This window comes from Prunus mume, linkage group LG4 (assembly GCF_029339155.1).
Source record: "Prunus mume cultivar Tortuosa linkage group LG4, ASM2933915v1, whole genome shotgun sequence".
NCBI classification, from domain to species: Eukaryota; Viridiplantae; Streptophyta; class Magnoliopsida; order Rosales; family Rosaceae; genus Prunus; species Prunus mume.
Genome location: NC_142701.1, coordinates 20,520,023 through 20,540,898, shown reverse-complemented (window position 1 = coordinate 20,540,898; position 20,876 = coordinate 20,520,023). Strand labels below are relative to the sequence as shown.

Here is a 20,876-nt window from a genome sequence, read left to right as displayed (position 1 = left end):
AAGTTGACTTTTGTGTGTGCTATGAAAGGAAAGTTGTTTTCTACATGGTATCATAGTGGGTTAAGCCCACGTGTGAAAGTCCAATGGCCACATGTGCTATACGTCACCTAATATATGTTGTCCACGTGTTAGGCTTAAAATTCGCCATACATACAGGGGTGTGTGAGAATGTGAAGATAAAGACCCACATTTGGAAAGTTGAGAAACCTAGCAAAGGTTTATAGGGAGTTGGGATACTCTCCCCATTACCAATTTATTTTGGGGTGGAACCTCAACTTCCTTCAGAGACAACAATAAAACAATGTATATTCAATAATGCATCAGTGAAAATTGACTGCTATGGATAATGGGTTTGGTTTAAAACAAAAAACAAAAAAAAAAAAAAAACTACCAACATACTACATACAACAATGATTTTAGGATTTGATTATTTGGAATTTGAGAGACTTATATTTAGCAGAAAATGGACAAGCATATGCGCGGTTACCCTAAAAATGTTCAAACCTTAGAGAGAAGCTTTAGATTGTGTGAATTGCAAACGTGCCACTATTAGTGGTGTAAAATCCTAATATACTTGATAATTTCTCTAAAACAATAAAGGTAATAAACGACAAATAAACAAGTAAACAAAGGGATCCAGATCAAGGGATCTTATCAGATAATGAATTGCCACCACTTTGGATCACTTCTGATTGAATTCAGAGGTTAAGGGTCTAGTGGCAATATCAATAGTATATATGAATCTGCAATGCAAACAAGAACATCACCTTCAATTGATGAAGATCAATTGGAAATCGATACTAGAGACAGATCCGGCAGAGCAATTATCAAGAAAGATATAGCCTTTGAGAGGGAATTAAGGTTTGTACTGAGTTTGTTGTTGAAAAGTTGTGTGTTGTCGTGAGCTATCCATTCCATTTTATATGAATTTTGCCCTAAGTGGAGAGATTACAACCCATTAAGTCACGCCATCATGAGGATCAAATCATAATCCATTAGAATTAATTATTTAGTTGATTGCCTTAATCGCCAAGTAATCTCATGATTTATCCTTGATTTTCTAGGTAATTATCAATTAATGGACAATACCCTTTCGTAGCCACTTAAACTGGCCCAAGGAATCTTAACCGAATTGCAATACTAAAATCCTCAGCCACGACTTGGCCCAAATTGGCTTACAACTCATGTGTGTAAAAATTAGGCCCAAACATTACCCCCCAAGCCCAATAGACTTGATGAGAGATATTTGAGGTTATATGCTTGTGCGTGACACAATTTGACCGTCACCTGCAACATCCATGCGTTGTCTTGTCTTCATTTCAATCATTTCAATTGGGCCATTTCGACTTCTACTTTAGTCTTTCAAACCTATCTATCTTCTTTTCACTACAAACCCTAATTTGCTCAGAGATTCTTAGCAATTATCATTACCGTCAACCATTCCAAACTTTTGTTATCGAAAGTCTCAAGTTTCACTACCCTCTAATCAATTCTCGTTTCAGAATCCATTTCTTTGTCTCAATGGCCATCTTTGACTCCAACGTGCCAAAGCCTATATTTGAAAAAGATGCTACTATTTATTAGGGGTGGCATTTTAGACCGAAAAACCAACCGACTATTTACCGCAATGAAACCGCATAAACCGAACCGCATTTGCGGTATGAAGAACCGAATCGCATTTGCGGTATTTAATTTTTAAAACTTGCGTTACCGCAAACCGCAAAGTATAGCCAATCTATGTTGTTTTATTTGATCTTCTTATAATAAAATATACTAAACTATATTGTTTTATTTGTAGATAGCATTGGTGCTTAAACAACACAATAATGTTCTTCAAATCCACTCACCACCAACACTTGAGTTTGTAACATTGATGCATTACATTTTTCTTTTAGTTTGTAACTTTAATTAACTTTAAATTATATTTTTCTTTTTAGTTGTAACTTTAATTCATTTTGCTTTGCATTTTCCTTTTGGTTTGTAACTTTAAAGGATTTGGAATTGGAATGCTTAAGAAGTTTAACTTTAATTGGAATGCTTGGAATTGTAACTTTAATTTTCTTTAGGTTGTGAATGTTTGAGAAGTTGAGGAGATTGTGAATTTATATATGCTTGAGAAGTTGAGGTTGTGTATTTATTTATTTAGGTTGTGAATTTATATTTTTATGAATGCTGGAGAACTTGCGGTTTTGAACCGCTAATTCTCGGTAACCGACCGTTTTTTGCGGTTTACCGCAATGCGGTAAACCCGCAAAAAGTGGTCGGTTTGCGGTTTCAAAAATCACCATACCGCAAATAGTCGGTCGGTTTGCGGTTTGGGCAAAATTTCGCGGTTACCGAACCGCAACCACCCCTACTATTTATGCCCAAGACATTTGTGCATAATTGGGTAAAGTTGTTTATGACGGTCCAACACTCATGCAATTCAGCTGAGGGTCCAAACTCCAACACTTGGTCCTTAAAGAACAGTCCAGTGTAATGGTCTAAGTGGATTGGCGATCTTTATAACCAGTATCCAGAGTGTTATGGTATTTGTGAAGTCATTGTGCTTTTTCGTTTTGACACTCCAAGGGACGATATTTGTCCTCAGCATATACAGGGGATCTTTCTCAAGCGCATGAGAAAGTGCAATAATATCTTAATAGTAGATCTTTCATTGCTCAAATTACATACAAGGTTTTTTTTTCTTTCACTTGGGTCATTTTAGTAGTTGTGATAACTTAATAGTATATCTTCCAATGTTAAAATTATATATAGGGGATTTTTCTAATGTGCATGAGAGATTTAGGCCTCATATCATTTTAGTGTGATATCTTTATTAAATATCATCCCATTCGCAATTTCTGTGCATTTTCTCAAGCTCATGAAAGATTCTAGTGATTAGATTACTTAATAGGACAATGATCTTATGATAAAATTTGTCATGCATATACATGTGCGCATGAGAGTTGTTGAGGTCTTTTTCCGTCTGAAGGCTCGTCCGGGCTTGTTGATTCTTGGACCGCCATAGAATGGTGAATCAAGCATTTGTTGCCCCTTTTATGATTTAGCGAGAACTAGGCCCAAAGCATCCCGAGGAAGTAGCAGGTCCCACGGGAGTACTTTGTTCTTCTTCCAGCGACTACGTGTTTTTTGCTGATGTTTCCGATAGCTTGACGAATAGTTGGAGATGGTGCATTGATGTTGCATAGGCTTGGTATGAAAGTTTGCTTTGATGAATTAAGATACTACTAGGCTTGGAATGAGAGGCTTATGGTGTGGGAGCTAAGAGAAAATAAGTATAAAGAAAAGATTAAGGCTTGAGATTTTGGGTGTTTTCGGCAGCTAGACGAAGAGCTTACGATGTTTGCGTTTTCTAGGGTAATGACTATGGTTTCAACTTAGCTTGAGAGGATGGGTGTTTCAGATTTGGGATCGAACCGTTTGAGAAAGAGAGATAGATAAATAGAAAGAGAGAAATGGAGATAAAAGATATGTGGCTTGAGTAGATTTCCAGCAACTTGACGATTGCTTGGTCGTGCTCTCGATGGTTAAAGATGACTTGCTAATGTTGATATGAGATTATATGAGCTTAGCATGAGAGCTTGGAGTGTGGGAGTTAAAGACCCACAAGTTTAGCAAATGAGAATACTTGTGCTTGGCTTGGTGTTTGATATGCTTAAGTTTTGGTGTTGAGAACTTATTGTTTGAAGCTATGGCTATAGTGGTTTGATTGTTTGGTTCTGATGGTTGTTAGGATGCTTATAGCAGTTAAATGAATGAGGCTTCAAAGAGCATGGCTAAGGCTTAAGACTTTGAAGGCTATGGTATTTGTGACTACGATTCTAGAGAGATATATGAGTTCTAGAGGTGGAAGGATGGAAGGAAAAAACTTAAGGCTTGAAGGTTATGGTGTTTATAGCTTGGAAGGGTATGATGAGGAAGGAAAAGCTTAGAGTTATGCTTGGTGAGGCTTTATAGGGAAAATGGAGGATTTCAAGGATGAGAAAATAGAAGAAATGGTTGTGATAGCTGAGGAATGGCTGAGATGGCTGCTGGAATGCTTGCAACAGCTGAAGAAATTGTGAGTTCTCATGGTTGCTAGGAGGCTTACAACAACTAGGATGAGTTGATTTTGTCTGGGCAATGCCTCCCAATTTATAAAAGGTGAATGCTCTCTTTAGTTTCCAATAAGTAAAAGGAAGTGTTGAAGCTAATCTATTTCCAACGGGTAAAAAGGAGCATTGAGACTTTCTTATTTCCAACAAGTAAGTAGGCATTGGAAAATGACTATTTTCTATGGGTAAAAGAAAGTGTCGGAATTGGCTTGTTTCCAGCGGGTAATAGGGAGTGCTTGAAGAATATCTCATTTGCTTACCCACATTAGAGAACTCCAAGTATTGGGCTTGGATTTTGGTGCTCCCAAGTAGCTAGCCCAAAGTCTCTATTATCCAAGAGCTTCTGTGGGCCTTGTGGACCGGAGTAACCTTCCACACCACAATCTCTCGTGCAAGCCTTGTAAACCACATGACTTGAGTTCATGTGAACTTTGTAGGTAATTAGCATAGGAAAAATGTATTATTGGTTTAGCATGGCATGTACATAATTTCTATATTTATTTAATAAATTAATTCCCCAAAATACAGTTTGGATTAACGCATGACCAACATTATATGTTATATTGAGTTTTAAATGTCTTTAGGCTTCCCGTGACTATTTTGGGCCTATTGTTATAGTATCTATACATGCCCCATTATGATCATCTTCTCTGCTTGACCTGGAAATATTATTCACGATTCTCTAACACGACACAAATTAGCAAAATAAAAAATGAAAAATATATTTGGGTTTAGCTTCATGGGTTAGATTCAAAGTGGGTGGACCTGTTAGCCACCTATTAAGCTAACGGGTCGCATCAGTATCATTCGGGAATATTTGCTAATGGTTCGTGTTGATCATTAGCGAATTTAAACGGATCGTATTCGTGTTTGGTATTTTCCACCCATTAACTTAAGAGTAATGCTAGACTTATCACATTTTTCATACCACAATTGTACCACCTCTCTAATAGAGGTGGAGCCCACCAATACAATGGAGCCCACCTCTATTAGAGAGGTGGTACAATTGTGATATAAAAAATGTGATAAGCCTAATATTTTTATTAACTTAATGGTTCGTCGTCGTACCCACTCGTTAAGAAAGCGTGCAATATATTTGCTAAATATATATGCGCTCAAGAAACTCCGAATTATGGTGCAGCACCCAATACCTTTAGAATATTACAAAAGGGACCAACAAAGCTTAACTGGCCTTATGAAACACTGTGACTACAAACAAATCAACTGGGTCATTTAGGCCCCGTTCCCAAACAAAGTTCTTTCCCTGGTCATATTTATGAATGGAAGTTGAAAGTTAAAACCACTCATTTATTTCACATGCAATTTAATATGTGCTCTCATATTAATTATTTAAGCACTAATTTTATGCGTATTTGCTACTTGACGTTGATGATTTAGTGGTGCTGATGTACAAGTCTTAAACTGTGTGTGTTTTGCAGAAGTACAGGCTCAACAGCAAGGGCGCCCAACCAGCAGCTTCTGCCAACGGTTCGCAGAGGGCAGCCCTGTTTTACTACAGGGACATGTGGAACCCTAGCGCTTCTGAGCAGTCAAACTCTCAGCAGCAGCAGCTCGAAAGTGCAAGGAATGGTGGAGGTGGCTCTAGCAGAACCAGAATTGAAAAATAAAAGAAGGAGGTTAGGTGATGTTTAGTTATGCATCTGCTGAGATTTTGCATATGTGTATATGAGGGCATGTATAGCAAAAGATTAGGATTCAGGAAATAATCAGAACCTGAAAGTTGTTTATAATTTCTTCTTCTTTCTTTTTTGTGTCTCAGAAGTTGTTTAGGGGGCGTTTGGTATCCTATTCCAATAAGGAACTCAAAAACTTTGATTTTTCTTAAAAACAAGGAGTTCTTAAATCTATTTTTAAGATTCAAAAACTTGTTTTGTATGCAACTTGAAAACTATTTTTAAATCTTAAAAATTTGGGAACTTATGGGTTAGAAAAAAACTGAAAAAACAGATATTTTTTATTTTGTAATAATTAGGGTGTTTTTTAGTTGTTCTTGAGTTCGAGTTTTTAAAAATAGGGCTACTAAACAGGTTTTCTTTATTTTGGACTCAAATTTTGTTTTTGAGTTTAAAAAGTTGGATTCAAGTTGAATACTAAACAGGCCCTTAATTTCATGTTGAATTGTAGTAATGATGCATTTTTTGTTTTTGTTTTTGCTTTTAAGGTTTCAATTTCTGCCCAAATTGGTGCAGTTTAAGTGCTAAAATTTCCATTTTCATCGACTTATGTTTCCCAAGCAAACTGGTCTAAGAAGAACAATTCAATTTTAGCATGAAGAGGCAATTTTTTCTTTTTCTTCTCAAAGGGTCTTTTTGATTGGACAATGTTGAAATGCAGCTCCAAATTCAGCAATTCAGGTATAATTCTACAGAGGGAGTTCATAATTAATGCAAACAGTGGCACAAAATCTCAGAATATATTGGGATTTTTTACAAAGTAAATGAATTCTGTCAGATGATGAGAGAACCATAGCTTTATTCCAAGTACAATAACTTACATACTCCTTACAAAGTACAAACTCACAAGCCCTACTACATATGCTTCTGATAATTGCACACCCCATACAAACTTAACATGATTTATTTAGTTAATGATTTCAGTTTAATATCATGGAGAAGTAGTTTGCTTTGAAGAAGCCCGTGGGATTCCAGGGATGCGAGATGTTGGTGGTGATGGATTTGGAGGCAAACTTGTTTTTGGAATTTGTGGTGTTGTGAAGGAAGTATCTGGGTGAGCTACTTTTTTATCATTTAGTTGCCCTGCCTTAGTAGTTTTAACAGGAAGTCCTGGAAGTCCTGGCAGTCCCGGAAGTCCAGGAAGTCCTGGGAGTCCTGGAAGTCCTGGCAGTCCCGGAAGTCCCGGAAGTCCTGGCAGTCCCGGAAGTCCTAATAATTTTTTATCAGTTAGTTGCCCTCCCTTTGTATTTTTACCAGTAAAGGGTGTTGTGAAGGAAGTATCTGGGTGAGCTACTTTTTTATCATTTAGTTGCCCTGCCTCTGTAGTTTTAACAGGAAGTCCTGGGAGTCCTGGAAGTCCCGGAAGTCCTGGCAGTCCCGGAAGTCCAGGAAGTCCTGGAAGTCCTGGCAGTCCCGGAAGACCTAATAATTTTTTATCAGCTAGTTGCCCTGCCTTCGTAGTTTTACCAGGAAAGGGGGATGTAACTGAAATTCCTGGAAATGAGGATTTCTGAGAACTGAATTCCTTGGAGTTTGGAATGCTTGGTTTTTGGTTACAGAGGCTTGGCTGCTTTAGAGGCTTGAAGCTGAAGAAACCAGCTGAGAATATGTGTGTTCCTTGCTCACTTGACTTGAGATGCAGTGAAGATGAAGTGGTTGTTGAGGCCACAGCACAATATGGTTCACTGCTGCTGATTAATTTCACAGAACACCCTTCAATTTTCTTGATACGCTTGCTCACAGAGAAAGGCAAATGGACTCTGAACACTCCATGGCTATCTGTTTTCACTTCTGCCTGGAAACTTGGTTTTGAACTCCCATCTTTGCATTCTACACCAACAGAAGCCCCTGCAGAAAAATAAGTTGAAATTAAGTTAACTGAACCAAAAATTCACAATATAAAAAGCACTTTTGATTGAGTTGTTGTAGGAAATTTGAAACGAACCTGAAATGAAGTGGCTGGCATGTGAGAATTCTGCTTGGAAACATGTGTCGCAGTAGACAGTGCCTACAACAACTGCAGATGGGGGCTTCTTCCCATGGCTAGCTTCTGAGGAAGTAGTCAATGAGAGAGAACTGATCAAAAAGAGTAGTGTGAAAAACCAAGACATGTTAGAGCCTCTATTGCCTCTGAGCAACTCTAATATTCTTGACTCTCAGAATGAGTTGATATAGGCTGCCTTTTATATCAATTGCTGAGGCTTATAACGAATATAAATACTCTCTACAGTATTCACTATACACTTTCAGTATTCACTATAACTTTATCTCACCCATGCAAAAGCCAGTCAACCGCAAACTAGAAGAAGTGAATGTAGGTTCATATCCTACCACCAAACAATCCAAAAAGAAGGTTAATATTGTGATGGAGAGGTAGATAAGAAGAAATATTTGCTTTGCTGGTTCTTTGTTTACTTACATTTATTGAGTTTGTTTCTTTGTTGGTCGTGTTGAGTTGTGGAGATACAATTCTAGGAAAAGGATGTGTTTCCTTTTGTCTGGTTTTCTTCTTGGTTTTAGATTGACAAAAAATCACTTTTGGTTCATGTGGTTTATCACTTTACCACTAAGATCTCTATGGTTTTAATTTGATCACTTTTGCCCATGTGGTTTTAATTTGAAGCAATTCATGGACAATTCTCAACTTCTGTCAAATTTTTGTGATTTCTGATATTTGTGGAGGGGCAATTTCGTCTACAAATTATTAAAAAATTCATTCCTTTTAAAAATAAATATTAAAAACAAATAAATAAATAAAACAAGAACAGCCAAATACATAGTATGGTAACCCAAATACGCCCTCGAATACATGGTGAGCACAGCCAAAGCCCAAGGCAAAAAATTCACTGCCAACTTGTTCTTTGTGTCCCAGAGTCCAATCCCTTTATACGTTAAGAGGGTGAAGTAGATAGATAGCAAAGAAGAACATGTACTGAGAGTGGCTCGAAGGCCATGCATGCAAATCACGCAAGGTCAAGAAACTATGAGTTTCTTTATTTGGGAAGAAACCTAAAGGCATGGAACAAAAGGAATGAGATGAACTTGATGGTATGGCCTTTCTGGCTATCCGATTGACGCTTAAGAACGAGGTGAGGCGTCGTGTTTTTAGCGTGAAGACGACTGTTGAATTGATGGCAACTCTATCCAGGATGTATGAGAAGCCATGTGCGATGCAGCGATTGTATTTGATGAAGTGCTTGTTCAAACTGAAGATTTAACCGAGTCATTTGAGAAGATTTGATCCTTAAAATTGATTCTCTTTTGCATTTACCTCGGATTTTATGTCCCACTATGACTCAAACAAGCTCGTCGTTACAACTTAAAGGATCTTATAGTAATTGGTTGATCCTATTTCAAAATAAAACTGAGTCATTTAATAAGATTTGACCCCTAAAATGATGCTTAGCAAAGGCAATGGAAAAATAGATTTACTTTTTTGTTAGCAACGGATTTTTTTTGGTCATATAGAAACATATATATGTGAAAATTGAAAAACTCCCAAGCCCGAAACAAAGTTTACAACTTTCCATGGTGTCAGAATATTATGTTGTTTGAGAGCATGGCATCTTCTCAAGACCTAATGTGGCATATTAATACCCTAATAAGGGTTGATTTTAATTTAGTATCCTAAACTTTTACCTTTAAGGTATGTTTGTTCCTACACTCTCAATTTTAATGATTACATACCCTAAGCTTTTGAATTTTGCAATCTGGTTCTGACGTTAACTTCGCTATCAAAATTTCCGTTAATTGCTTGCATGACAGGCATGAGTCTCACCTATTCGTTTATTTCGATGTCAGTTGAAGAGTGTTTTTAGGTAATTGGTGTCTTCCCGCCCATGAAGAATACATGCATTAATACCAAACCATTTTTGAACAAATACCCAAAAATACCCTTCAACTGACGCTCAAATGAGTGAATAGGTGGAACCCAGGCTTGCCACGCAAGCAATTAACTGAAATTTTGACGGGGAAGTTAACGACGGATTTAGATTGCAAAAAATTGAAAAACTTAGGGTATGTAATTGTTAAAATTAAAAGTGCATGGTTAAACGTGCCTTTAGGATTAGAGTTCAGAGTACTAAATTGAAATTAACCCTATTGATAAGGCTTGTGTTAAAGTAATAGCAATGTGAGACCTCCAAATCTCATGGAGGCCTTCTACTTCTATGAGGACACTCCCCTGAATCGTTAGATTCATTAATTACAATTTGCTTTAAATTTTCTTACAAAACAAGTCTTTTTGTGCAGGGCGTCCATAAATAGGTGAAGTAATTCCGGCCAAATTAAAGAGTCATGTGACTGCAACCAAAGAGTCTTTTCCTCAGTTATTGACAGTCTAGAAAACTTGCATCATCTCATCAGCAAACAGATGAACATTCAATAATTCATCAGTGAAAATTGGGAGCTATGATAATGCTTTTGGTTCAAAAAGTACCAACCTACATAGAACAATGATCTTGGGATTTGATTATTTGGAATTTGGAAGACGTATTTTAGCAGAAAATGGACAAGCATATGCATCCAATGATCCAAACTTGAAACAAAAGAAGCAACAACTTCCAAGAATTTGAGCACTTTCCAGCCAACTAAGGAATCTCTGTACTCTGTACGCTCATAAGATAAGACACTCACATGTGTTGATGTTGCATCCAGATTCCTTTTGCAGCAATGTATATATCCTTTCATCCCAACAGTTCGTTTTTTTTCTTCCCTTTCTTTCTTTAATTCAATTTTCAACAGTTTTTAATGTCCAACTGCATAGCATCTTGGGTGAAAAAGAGAAAAAAAAAAAAAACTTATACTGACAAAAGATACACCAGTCACACCACAAAACAAAGGCACAAACTCCAGATTATGATAATTAGATCTTGACAGATTTCCTTCACCAATTGATTACCTTGTGACCAAGGCAATCCCACAAACTTACACCGTTTCATTCTTTGTCCGTGGGCCACAATTTTTGACAAATTTGACAATCTAATAAGGCGATTACTGTCCAAGGTCATCTTGTGAGAGAATTGAAACGTAACACCAAATTTTCTTTTACGCAGTGCAAGAGGTAATGCATGTTAAAAGTTAAAAAAAAAATGATTGTTTTTTCGAATTCTGTGATGTAGGGTTTGCCCTAGGGTTTAGGGTTCCAAAAGAGCTGTCATGTCTACACTTCACGGGCGAGCTTAAGCCTGACGAGTGTCGACAGGACTTTCATGGCTGCTTGTTGAATGTTCTATAGTGCAGTTTGCCAGCTGATGGATACCAATTCCCAAAGCTTGAAACATAAGATAACATTGTTTATTAGATTTTTTCTTTCATATCTGTGTCCATTATTTATTGAAACAATAATAATCCTTAGTTTAGATAGGTAAACTATCCCAAACAAGGTTGCCGACTCAAACGTTAAGAATGTAGCCGATGAATTAGACTTTGGTTTAGTGTTAGGTGCATCTCTTGAGTGTGAGGTGGACATTAAATTGGCGGAACTGATGAAACCGACTAAATCAAACTGTAATTATCGGTTTAGTTTTAATTAAGAAAAAGTTAAATAGTTTAAAAATCAAACCAAATCGTATATGGTTTGATTTTGAATTTTTATAAACCGACTTAAATCAAACCAGACTGTTTATGTATATATTTATTTACTTAGATTTTACATGTGTGATATGTATATATTTATTTACTTAGATTTTACATGTGTGATACTCTAATTAGGTAATACCTTATAGTTATTGAAATTTGAAGTTTTATGTCATTTGTCCATCAAGTACTTCTTCATATGAGCGTTATGATTACATATGAATTGAGCTATATTAGTTAATAAAATTTAAAGTTTTATGGTATGGAAATTCCCAAATGGATATGCCAAGCTTGAAACATAAGATAACATTGTTTATTAGATTTTATCTTTGATGTTTGGTCCGTTATATTATTGAAACAATAATATAATCCATAGTTTAGATAGATAAACTATCCCAAACAAGGTTGCTGACTCAATCGTTAAGATTGTAGCCGATGAACTAGACTTTGGTTTAGTGTTAGGTGTATCCATCGAGTGTAAGGTGGGCATCAATCTAGCCGAATTGATAAAACCGACTGAATCAAACTGTAATTAGCAATTTGGTTTTGTTTTGATCAAGAAAAAGTTAAATGAAATCAAACTGAATTGTATGTGGTTTGATTTGGTTTAGTTTTTAACTTTTGTAAACTGACTTAAACCAAATCGAACTGTTTATGTGTATATTTATTTACTTATATTCTACACGTGTAATACTCTAATTAGGTAATACCTATATAGTTATTGAAATTTGTTATATTAGTTACTGAAATTTGAAGTTTTATGTAATCTGTCCATCAAGTACTTTCTTTCTCTGAGCATTATGATTACATGTGAATTGAGCTATATTAATTAATAAAATTTGAAATTTTATGGCATTGAAATTCCCAAATGGATATGCCAAGCTTGAAACATAAGATAACTTTGTTGATTAGATTTTATCTTTGATGTCTGGTCCATTATTATTGAAACAATAATAATCCATAGTTTGGATAAGTAAACTATCCCAAACAAGGATGCCGACTCAAACGTTAAGATTTTAGCCGATGAACAAGACTTTGGTTTAGTGTTAGGTGTATTCATTGACTGTAAGGTGTGCATCAATCCAGCCGAATCGATAAAACCAATTGAATCAAATTGTAATTATTGGTTTATATTGTTTTTTTATTAAGAAAAAATTAATTTTTTAAAAATCAAATCAGATCGTATATAGTTTGATTTGGTTTGGTTTCGAACTTTTGTAAACCGACTTAAATCAAATCGGATTGTTTATGTTTACATTTATTTACTTATATTTTACATGTGTAATACTCTAATTAGGTAATACCTATATAGTTATTGAAATTTGTTATATTAGTTATTAAAATTTGATGTTTTATGTCATCTATCCATTAAGTACTTTCTTTCTCCATATGAGCATTATGATTACATGTGAATTGAGCTATATTAGTTATTGAAATTTGAAGTTTTATGCCATGTTGAGCTTTAGGACGGTTTCATACTCTAGAAAATGATTTAAATATGGAGCAAATTGTGAATTTCTTGGCTGTAATTGGGCTAACAATGTTGAAAAAATGCAAAAAGAAAGAGATTTGGGCTTAGGCCCAAATCGGCCGAACCAAACCGTCTTAAATTGGTGGTTTGATTTAATTTTCTTCATGACTTTTGTCAAAATCAAACCAAACCAAACCGTTATATTGTAATTGGTTCAGCCGTGATTTTGAGGTGAAACCGATTCAATCCAGATCGTTCCCACCCTTAAGTGTAAAGTCTCATATGTGACTTACATAAATATGAGGACAATATATACTTGTGACGGGTGCATAGCTTTGTTGTGGGTATATTACATGTCATAAAAGTATATTTGTAAACAACATTTTTATTACACCTCATTCATGCAGGAAACATTTTGTTCACATTGAATGTATAATGTACATCAGCAATTTTCATATAATGTAAGTCATCAGCATGTGATATTTCTGTTTGTTCTTCCATCTGAGTTTGTATTTATTCTAGTCTGCATGCTCATATGGAGAAAGAAAGTACTTGATGAATCATCTGTCCATGCAATTATTGGTTTCTAGAACAGCATAATGACAGTACCAAACAATAGATTAAACCCAACTGCAAGTATGCATACTGGACTGGAGTGGCACCATTTGCAGAACAAAACAATGTGATACAGCGCAAAATATATTGAGAGATCAGTTGCAAATTCGAAGAAATAATGCAAAATAATCACAAGCACCTTCTGCATATGCATCTGTATGAGAAAAAAAAAACCAGAAAGACCTATCAACGATGCTCGTCATCAAGCTGCCCTTTCATTCAATAAGACCAAGTCACATTCGGACTACAAATGAAATCTCTACAGTTCAAATCACTTCCATTTTCCGGGATCAATCAATCCTCGAGGGAATACCCACCAAAAAACCAAGCTACAAAGTTTATGATACAACACATCCTTGCTATTCTGTACAAAAAGTGATTTGGAAAAGTTAAAAAAATCTGGTCTTCCAGTATAACAAACTTAAAAGCAACTAAAATCAGGACCAGATCCTCCTCAAACCGTAATATAGAAGTGATATCCTCAGTATATGCTTCCATTTGCTAACTGTACCCCGTACGCGTATTGCCTGCCAGTTATGTTGGTTATTTATATGGTCATTGAAGTGGCAAATGACATGGGAAAACCAGGGAGATCCCAAGAAAATCTTGCTTGCTGAGTACTCGAATAATATTCACAAGTGCTCTTGATCATAAAATGCAAGGAGCTGCTTCACATGATTATGCCAAGCAGCAACATTTAATCCATCAACTAGGACCCAGTCAACAACAGTTGCTGCTGGTTGCTCCCACCATTCATCAAGCTGCAGAAACATATTGCAGTTCAGACAATTAAAGAGCGCAAAAGCAAAACAAAACTATTAAGAATTTATACAGCTAAAGTAGAAAGATGATGGTGGTCACTCACCAATCCCCTAACATAGTTGCAATCCTCCAAGCATTTCTGAGCACTCAAAATTGCAACCTTAAGTTCGGGCAACCATTTCTCCATGACAGTTTTCTCTTGCTCCGCAGCCAAATTTAAACAATAACTTGTTGTCCTGCAAGGAGTAAATAAAAATTAAGAAAAGCACATTCATTACGAACATTAACATTTAAAAACAGAAAGTAGCAGAGCTATGAGAGGCTTGAGTATTGGCAGGAGATTAGAAGAGAGAAAAAAAAATGTAAATGTATTTAGAATTTGGATTTTAAAAAAAAAAATATCATAACATCTACCCCAACAAAACATATGAATCTCAAAAGAAAAAAGAAAAAATCGCTCCAATTGAAAGGCATGGTTCTGTAGTCAAAGAAACCTTGTCAGTTACCTATCGGACACAGAAATTGGAATTTTCCTCATCTCTTGCTCAAAATGGAATTCCAGTTCATATTGTTTGACTGAAGTCTACTTACTGAAACTTTGGAGTTTGGAGGATTACATAATCTAGATTCCTGTTAAAACAAGGCCAAGAGAAGTTATACCTTTCATATTCTTGTTGAGCTCTATACGCATGGTTCAACAACACATGACCACTTTCAACAAGATCCTGCCGTGTATGGACCAAATTGATTGCCTTTGCTAAGTCCTCCAACACACTAGCCTCAGAACCACGAAGTTTCAAGCAGAACTCCAGTGACTCTAGGATTGATGCTAAAGCAGTATCTGAACCCTCCAAACCTGTTCGTGTTAAATAAGATATAAAAAAAGAATTGAAAACACCCATTAAGCAGGCGCAAAATGGCATCAACATAATCCAAAAGTAAACAATGAGATAATAAAAAATACCATCTGAAAAAAAACGCATATTGTTAAACTCAAGCTAGACAAACTTGAAATTAAGAAGCAAATGTAGAAAGACAAACTGATAGCTTTACATTATAGAGTTACAAGTGACATGTATAGATAAATGAGAGAACACGATTTCATGATTCATAAGACGCAAATTTAATTAGAGTTCTATTTTCATTCTCAAACCCAAACTCCTTCATACCAGGAAAGAGTGGCTACTAAAGATGATTTCTTATCATGAAGCGCTATTTTCACCCACCACAGGGAAGAGAAATCAATTTTCAGTGTCCTACTTGGGATTAAAATTAAACAGAACAAAATCTTCCAGGCCATCATGTAACAGCATCTCCACCCCAGCAGAAAATCTAACCCTTCAGTGGACTTCTCCAATTGATTGCTATACTGACGTTTTTTGTTTTTCTTGTAAGTGTAATTGACAAACCATTACATACACAACTGAAAAATGAAGGCAAAAGAGATCTTCTGTTGCCAATAGAGAGAAGCTTTCTAGCAGAAACTGGCCAAATGGAGAGGATGTAGTTCTTCCAAAACCAAGCCTCAAATAGAGGCAGTGGCATCTAATCTTACACATGCTTCTAATGTTGTACCAGATGAACGAAGACTCACCAGCAGGATACTGAAGGGCAGCAGATATTCGACATATGGATGGTATTGCTGATGGATCCCGGGCACCTGCTTTTGCAGTTAATATAGCAGCATTCTTTTCTGCAGCAGCAACAGCTTCAGGTCCAGTAGACCCACTTGCACCCATGGACTCCAATAGTGCCTGATAAAAAATTCATTAACAGTTATATACACAGGAGTGCAAATGGGATAACAAAATCAAGGGTGGGAGTGCACTGAAGATAATTAAATCAAGGGTACTTAGGTAGCTCCCCAGTGAAAGCAGTATTTCCCTGGTGGTCTAATCCTACTTTACCACCAGACTAGTCCAGTTCTGCTCAACATAAAGCACCTCTTAATTTGTTTTCCTTTATGAGTATTCAATTTGAAATATAGTGCAGGTTTCTTTTTACTTCTTTTGGGGCAAACCCAAGCTTGACATTCAAACTTCAATATCTCTCTCTCTCTCTCTCTCTCTCTCTCTCTCTCTCTCTCCCCATTATGTTCCAACGCTTTTTCCCACAATACAGTGTCCAGAAAACAGATCCAGAAGGTGAACAAGAAAAGATATAATGTATTTTCAAGCCAAATAACAAACAGAAAAACTTCTGAATAACCAAGACCTTAAACATATTACAGCAGTCATATATGTTGAATATCATAGTCAAATTAACTAATGAAAACTTGATAATGGAAAGAAACAGATTTATTAACTTTTACTTTTTTTTTTTTTAGAACCAAACATATTGATCAGTAGAACAATCAATAACCAAGAATATTTAATAACGATAAAGCCACATATTGTAGTAGACAAACCTGTGGAGTTGCTGGAAGCATGTAGAGGCTATTATCAGGACTTTGATCAAAAACAGAAACTTCTCTTTCAATAAGATCTTTTGCACTATTTGAAAGATCCATAACTATTGTGCATGCTGGAATAATAGTGGTTGATGCATACTCCCGTGCGGCTAATGGCTGCTGATTCCAGAACACAGCGGCATCCTGCCAAGTTGACAATATAATATTAGAAAGTATCTACGACGAAAGGAGATGGAGAAGTAGTATACTAGCTGCCTTTATTGAAGTATACATGAATACCAACTGAAAACTATGCCACTGGTGATATCATTTGTGTATCAGTTCCAAGGAAATTGAAGTGCCCCATGGTGAGCTAAAAGCCCAGACCTATAGGCATAAATAGGGTCTTTGGGCATCATGATAAATATGGCACAAAAGTGGATACTGAAATTTTATTAAATAAAAAAGAAAGTCCATCAACGTGTTGGGGTGAACTTTCATATGGAACTCAAAACAGAATGAGCCGACAATTTCACGGAATGACCAGAAATGGCCAATACAGTACCATTATATGAAGTGACTTGCAGTTTTAGAGGCATTAATGAAGCTGAGATAGCTTACCATGTTTACTTTTAGTAGAGCACTGTATATGATTTCAAGTTCCGATCTGCGGGAATCAAATTCTTCAATCTTTTTCCACTTCTTTTTCAATGAATCTTCAGCTTCTTTCCTTTCTGCACATAATTTATTCAAGCGTTGTATTTCAGACATCAGCGTATTCAAGCTAGCCCTCAAGCCAGCAACTTCTCTTTCCTTGGTCCAAACCTCCAGCTACACAAATAATAGGGAAGAATGGTAAAAACAACACACCAAATGATAATTAACTACAGACCAGAAATAAGCTACCACAGAGTACCCAAATGACTTTTTATGACATTCAAATCAACAAGGATCAAAATACTGAAACTAATCACACCTCTCACCATTGGCACTATTTGCACCTAAAGTATTGGTAATTTAGCCCTTTAATATCCAAGAAGGATTTACCTCAAGTTGCCTAAGACTGCCCACATTTTGTGATGTGCCTGAAGAAACTGCGTCACTATTTCCATGCAAGCGTTTTATAAGTTTTTGACACAGATCCCTAGCTTCTGCAGCTTTGTTCAGTGCATCTTCAGTAGCCAAAAATTGCTGAACATGTGCTTTCTGTGAACAACATATGCAAAATAACAATTTTAAACTCCTGAAACAATGCATGATTCGTAAGACAAAACAAAAGCAGAAAATGTAGGGTGAAAATAGAACCCAACTATGATTTCGTTTATTGACCAAAAAATCTATGCTTCAGTATGAAAAAAGAATGGTCTTAATGGAATTAGGGTTTCGGCCGACTATTCTTTATAGGGGAAAACACATTAAAGCAAACGCAAGAGTAATGTATATCCATGTAGTGAAAAAATGAGAATATTAAGAAGAATGGCATAAGTGACTAGATCATAATTAAAAATCAATGTAAAGGCTACTATCTAGAAAAGAACATAACCTGTCGTTCAAGAAGTTGAGTTCCTCTAGAAGGTGCATCAACTCCTATCTTTCCATTACCATAAAGTTGATAGTGTAATGGTGAACTCACATCAGGAGAAGAAACATCGATAACTCGGTTGTTCTCATACTTGTACCTGATTAAGGAATTGAAGAAACGTGAGTCAAGGATATGGAGAAGATACGAGAATTCAAATACAAGAATGATCAAATTTGAAAATACAGCATGCAATTATTATTTAATCAAGCACTGCAAGTATTCCTGATAAGAGAGGGAGGGGAGACCATATTATCCACAAGTATTGACTCAGGAAATATTAAATTAAAAAACCAAGAAGGAATATCGTAGTTGAATAGCCTTGTCTGTAGAAGCTTAGGGAAACATTGACAGCACATAAGAAATGTGAAGGACAAAATGAAATAAGCTTTATGTCCCCAACAGAAGTGACAAGAAAGTGTTTACCTTAAAGTTTCTGCATCAGCTCTAACATCAATTTTCTCTATTTCTCTGGAAATTAGAGATTTCAACCGTGATGTGTATGAAGTAACTGCCTGAAGCAATTGAGGAGGACTCTTTAACCCATTCACAATCGCAGCTCTAACCTCATCAGGTAATTCCCCATCAAAATAAAAGCCTAACTTGGCTGTTTCTAATTGAGGATTCAAATGAACACCACTTCCTTCATATGCAGGAAAAGAATTCCGAATCTTTTCAATCATATGTGCTGCAAGAGATTCACAGGCCTTCCGGATGTTTCTTTCCCGAGTGGTTTCAATAAGAAGTACATCATCTGCTGCTTTACTGCCCTTAAGAGTTGAATAAACAGCTTCCTTTTCACTGCTTGAACTAAAGCTGTTAACCAATTCCAGAGATGAATCAACACCTGACCTTTGAGCATCCCTTGCTTGATTAACATAATAATGAAGACGTTTATGATACTCTGCAAATATCTTTTCCGCTTCATCACACTGTTGATAGTAAGCATCCAACATTACCTGCTTATGCCTGCATTATGATCAAGCATATATCAATAGAGTCCACCTTGAATGACTCGGAACAAGTGTTAGTCTCATCAGAACATGCTTCACATCATTTTTAGCTTATGAAACTATTCTCAAACAAACCTTGCAAAGAGGAATAACATAGCGCCTACACTCTAAACCAGTCATATAGTTCATGTCTTTCTGATAACGATGATGATCACATATAAGAATTTTGCATACTTTCTTTCAGAAAGAAAACAAAACAAGTTTTCAACTGAATTAAATTATATACTCAGGATTATGCCAATGATCCACAAAAGCCCAAACCTTTTTTTAGAGCGTTCATCAAGCATCCTCTTCCGTTCAGCCTCTGCCCTTGAAACCTCCAACATTCTGGCCTTCAAATCCTTCCTTTGTCTCTTCACAATGTTCCTCAACTTCTCCACTTCCCTTGACGCCAAGTCCCTCTCTTGCAGCGCAGCCTCCCTAGTCTCTGCCGCACTCGAACCCTCCCCAAGCTTCTCCTTTCTCCTACCTCCTTTACTCCTTACGCCCTCCTCCTTCCCCGATTTTACCAATGCACCACTATCGCCGCCACCGCTGCCGCCGCCATGAACCGTTATATTCCTCCGAATATTCTTCACCGTATTCTCCGACTTCACGCGGGTAATCAAGAAATTCCAAATGGGTATCATATTCCCCCTGCAAATCTTCCTCAGCGAGTCGATTGAGGGCAATTGAGATTTGCTAGCAGCACTGTACGGACCCAAGGGCCGGTACCCCATTTCCTTCTGAAGCCATTGCAATATGGCTTCCGGCTGAGCCACAGAGCTCTGCGACGAGCCCTGCATTCTTTTGGATAAAATCTAGGTTTTTAGGTCTCTTCAGAAAAAGAAGAGTTTTGGGAACTAAATCACCATCCTGCGGTGAATAATAAAAACCCTAATTTCTGCACTAACGGACCGAGATTGGAGCTCAAACTACTTCAAAAGCCTAACACTGACACTGAGTCTGCTCCTAGTGTGAGAATTTAGGGTTCCGAATTGCGAAAATTGGAGAGGAACAACTAGATCTGAGAGGTCGCCGGCGAAGAAATATATTCAAATTGAGAAATGCAATGCAAAGTAATACAACGGTAATTTGATCTTAAGAGGCAAGCAAGGCAACGAGAAAAAGTCTGTCGTTTATTCAAATCGAATTTACGACAAAGCGTACGGTGGCACTGCAATTTATTAACCGGTTTAATGCTTCAAAACGACATGCGGTTGTGTGTGAAGTTTTGGAAATAAATAAATTAAGCTGACACTTAACCGAAAATATTTATTTAAAAAAAAAAGTTTGGTGTTTGGTGTTTGGTGCTTGTCAGGGGTAGTTTTGTGTTTGTCCATTTCTATTTCCTGTGAATCTTTCTGGTTGAAACTATCATTTGTATAATTATGAACTTTGAAGCAATATGACCAATTTTGCAGAGGGTTTGTTGTATAAAACATAAATTAAAGATTTCGTAATAACTTGTAACTCAAGCGATTAAAATTAATTTTTAATTTATGCTTTCTTTAATATCTTTTGCACAAAAAAATATTTTTTTTTCCTTCCTTTTAAGCTGTCTGTCGGCAGCATACTAATTGTAGGAAGAATGCCATACAAGGCCGACATGAGAAGCAAATCTGATCTTTTACAGACCATCACAATAGTTTCAACTATGGTCATCAAGAACTATTGCCCCAACCCTACTAAAAAGGGAA

General features: G+C 36.5%; 2 protein-coding genes across 2 annotated transcripts; both read right to left on the bottom strand.

The window, feature by feature from the left end:
- Positions 1-6,570: 6,570 nt before the first annotated feature.
- LOC103329584 (uncharacterized) lies at positions 6,571-7,968 on the bottom strand. The gene is made up of 2 exons (XM_008232078.2): positions 7,737-7,968; positions 6,571-7,639 (listed from the first exon to the last, which is right to left on the bottom strand). The coding sequence occupies exons 1-2, from the start codon at positions 7,900-7,902 to the stop codon at positions 6,723-6,725; spliced, it is 1,083 nt and encodes a 360-aa protein (XP_008230300.2). The 5' UTR covers positions 7,903-7,968; the 3' UTR covers positions 6,571-6,722.
- A 5,666-nt stretch (positions 7,969-13,634) lies between these two features.
- AUG5 (HAUS augmin-like complex subunit) lies at positions 13,635-20,255 on the bottom strand. The gene is made up of 10 exons (XM_089050134.1): positions 19,459-20,255; positions 18,611-19,153; positions 18,149-18,284; positions 17,653-17,811; positions 17,227-17,436; positions 16,624-16,809; positions 15,811-15,970; positions 14,877-15,072; positions 14,320-14,452; positions 13,635-14,215 (listed from the first exon to the last, which is right to left on the bottom strand). The coding sequence occupies exons 1-10, from the start codon at positions 19,980-19,982 to the stop codon at positions 14,087-14,089; spliced, it is 2,376 nt and encodes a 791-aa protein (XP_088906260.1). The 5' UTR covers positions 19,983-20,255; the 3' UTR covers positions 13,635-14,086.
- Positions 20,256-20,876: the final 621 nt, after the last annotated feature.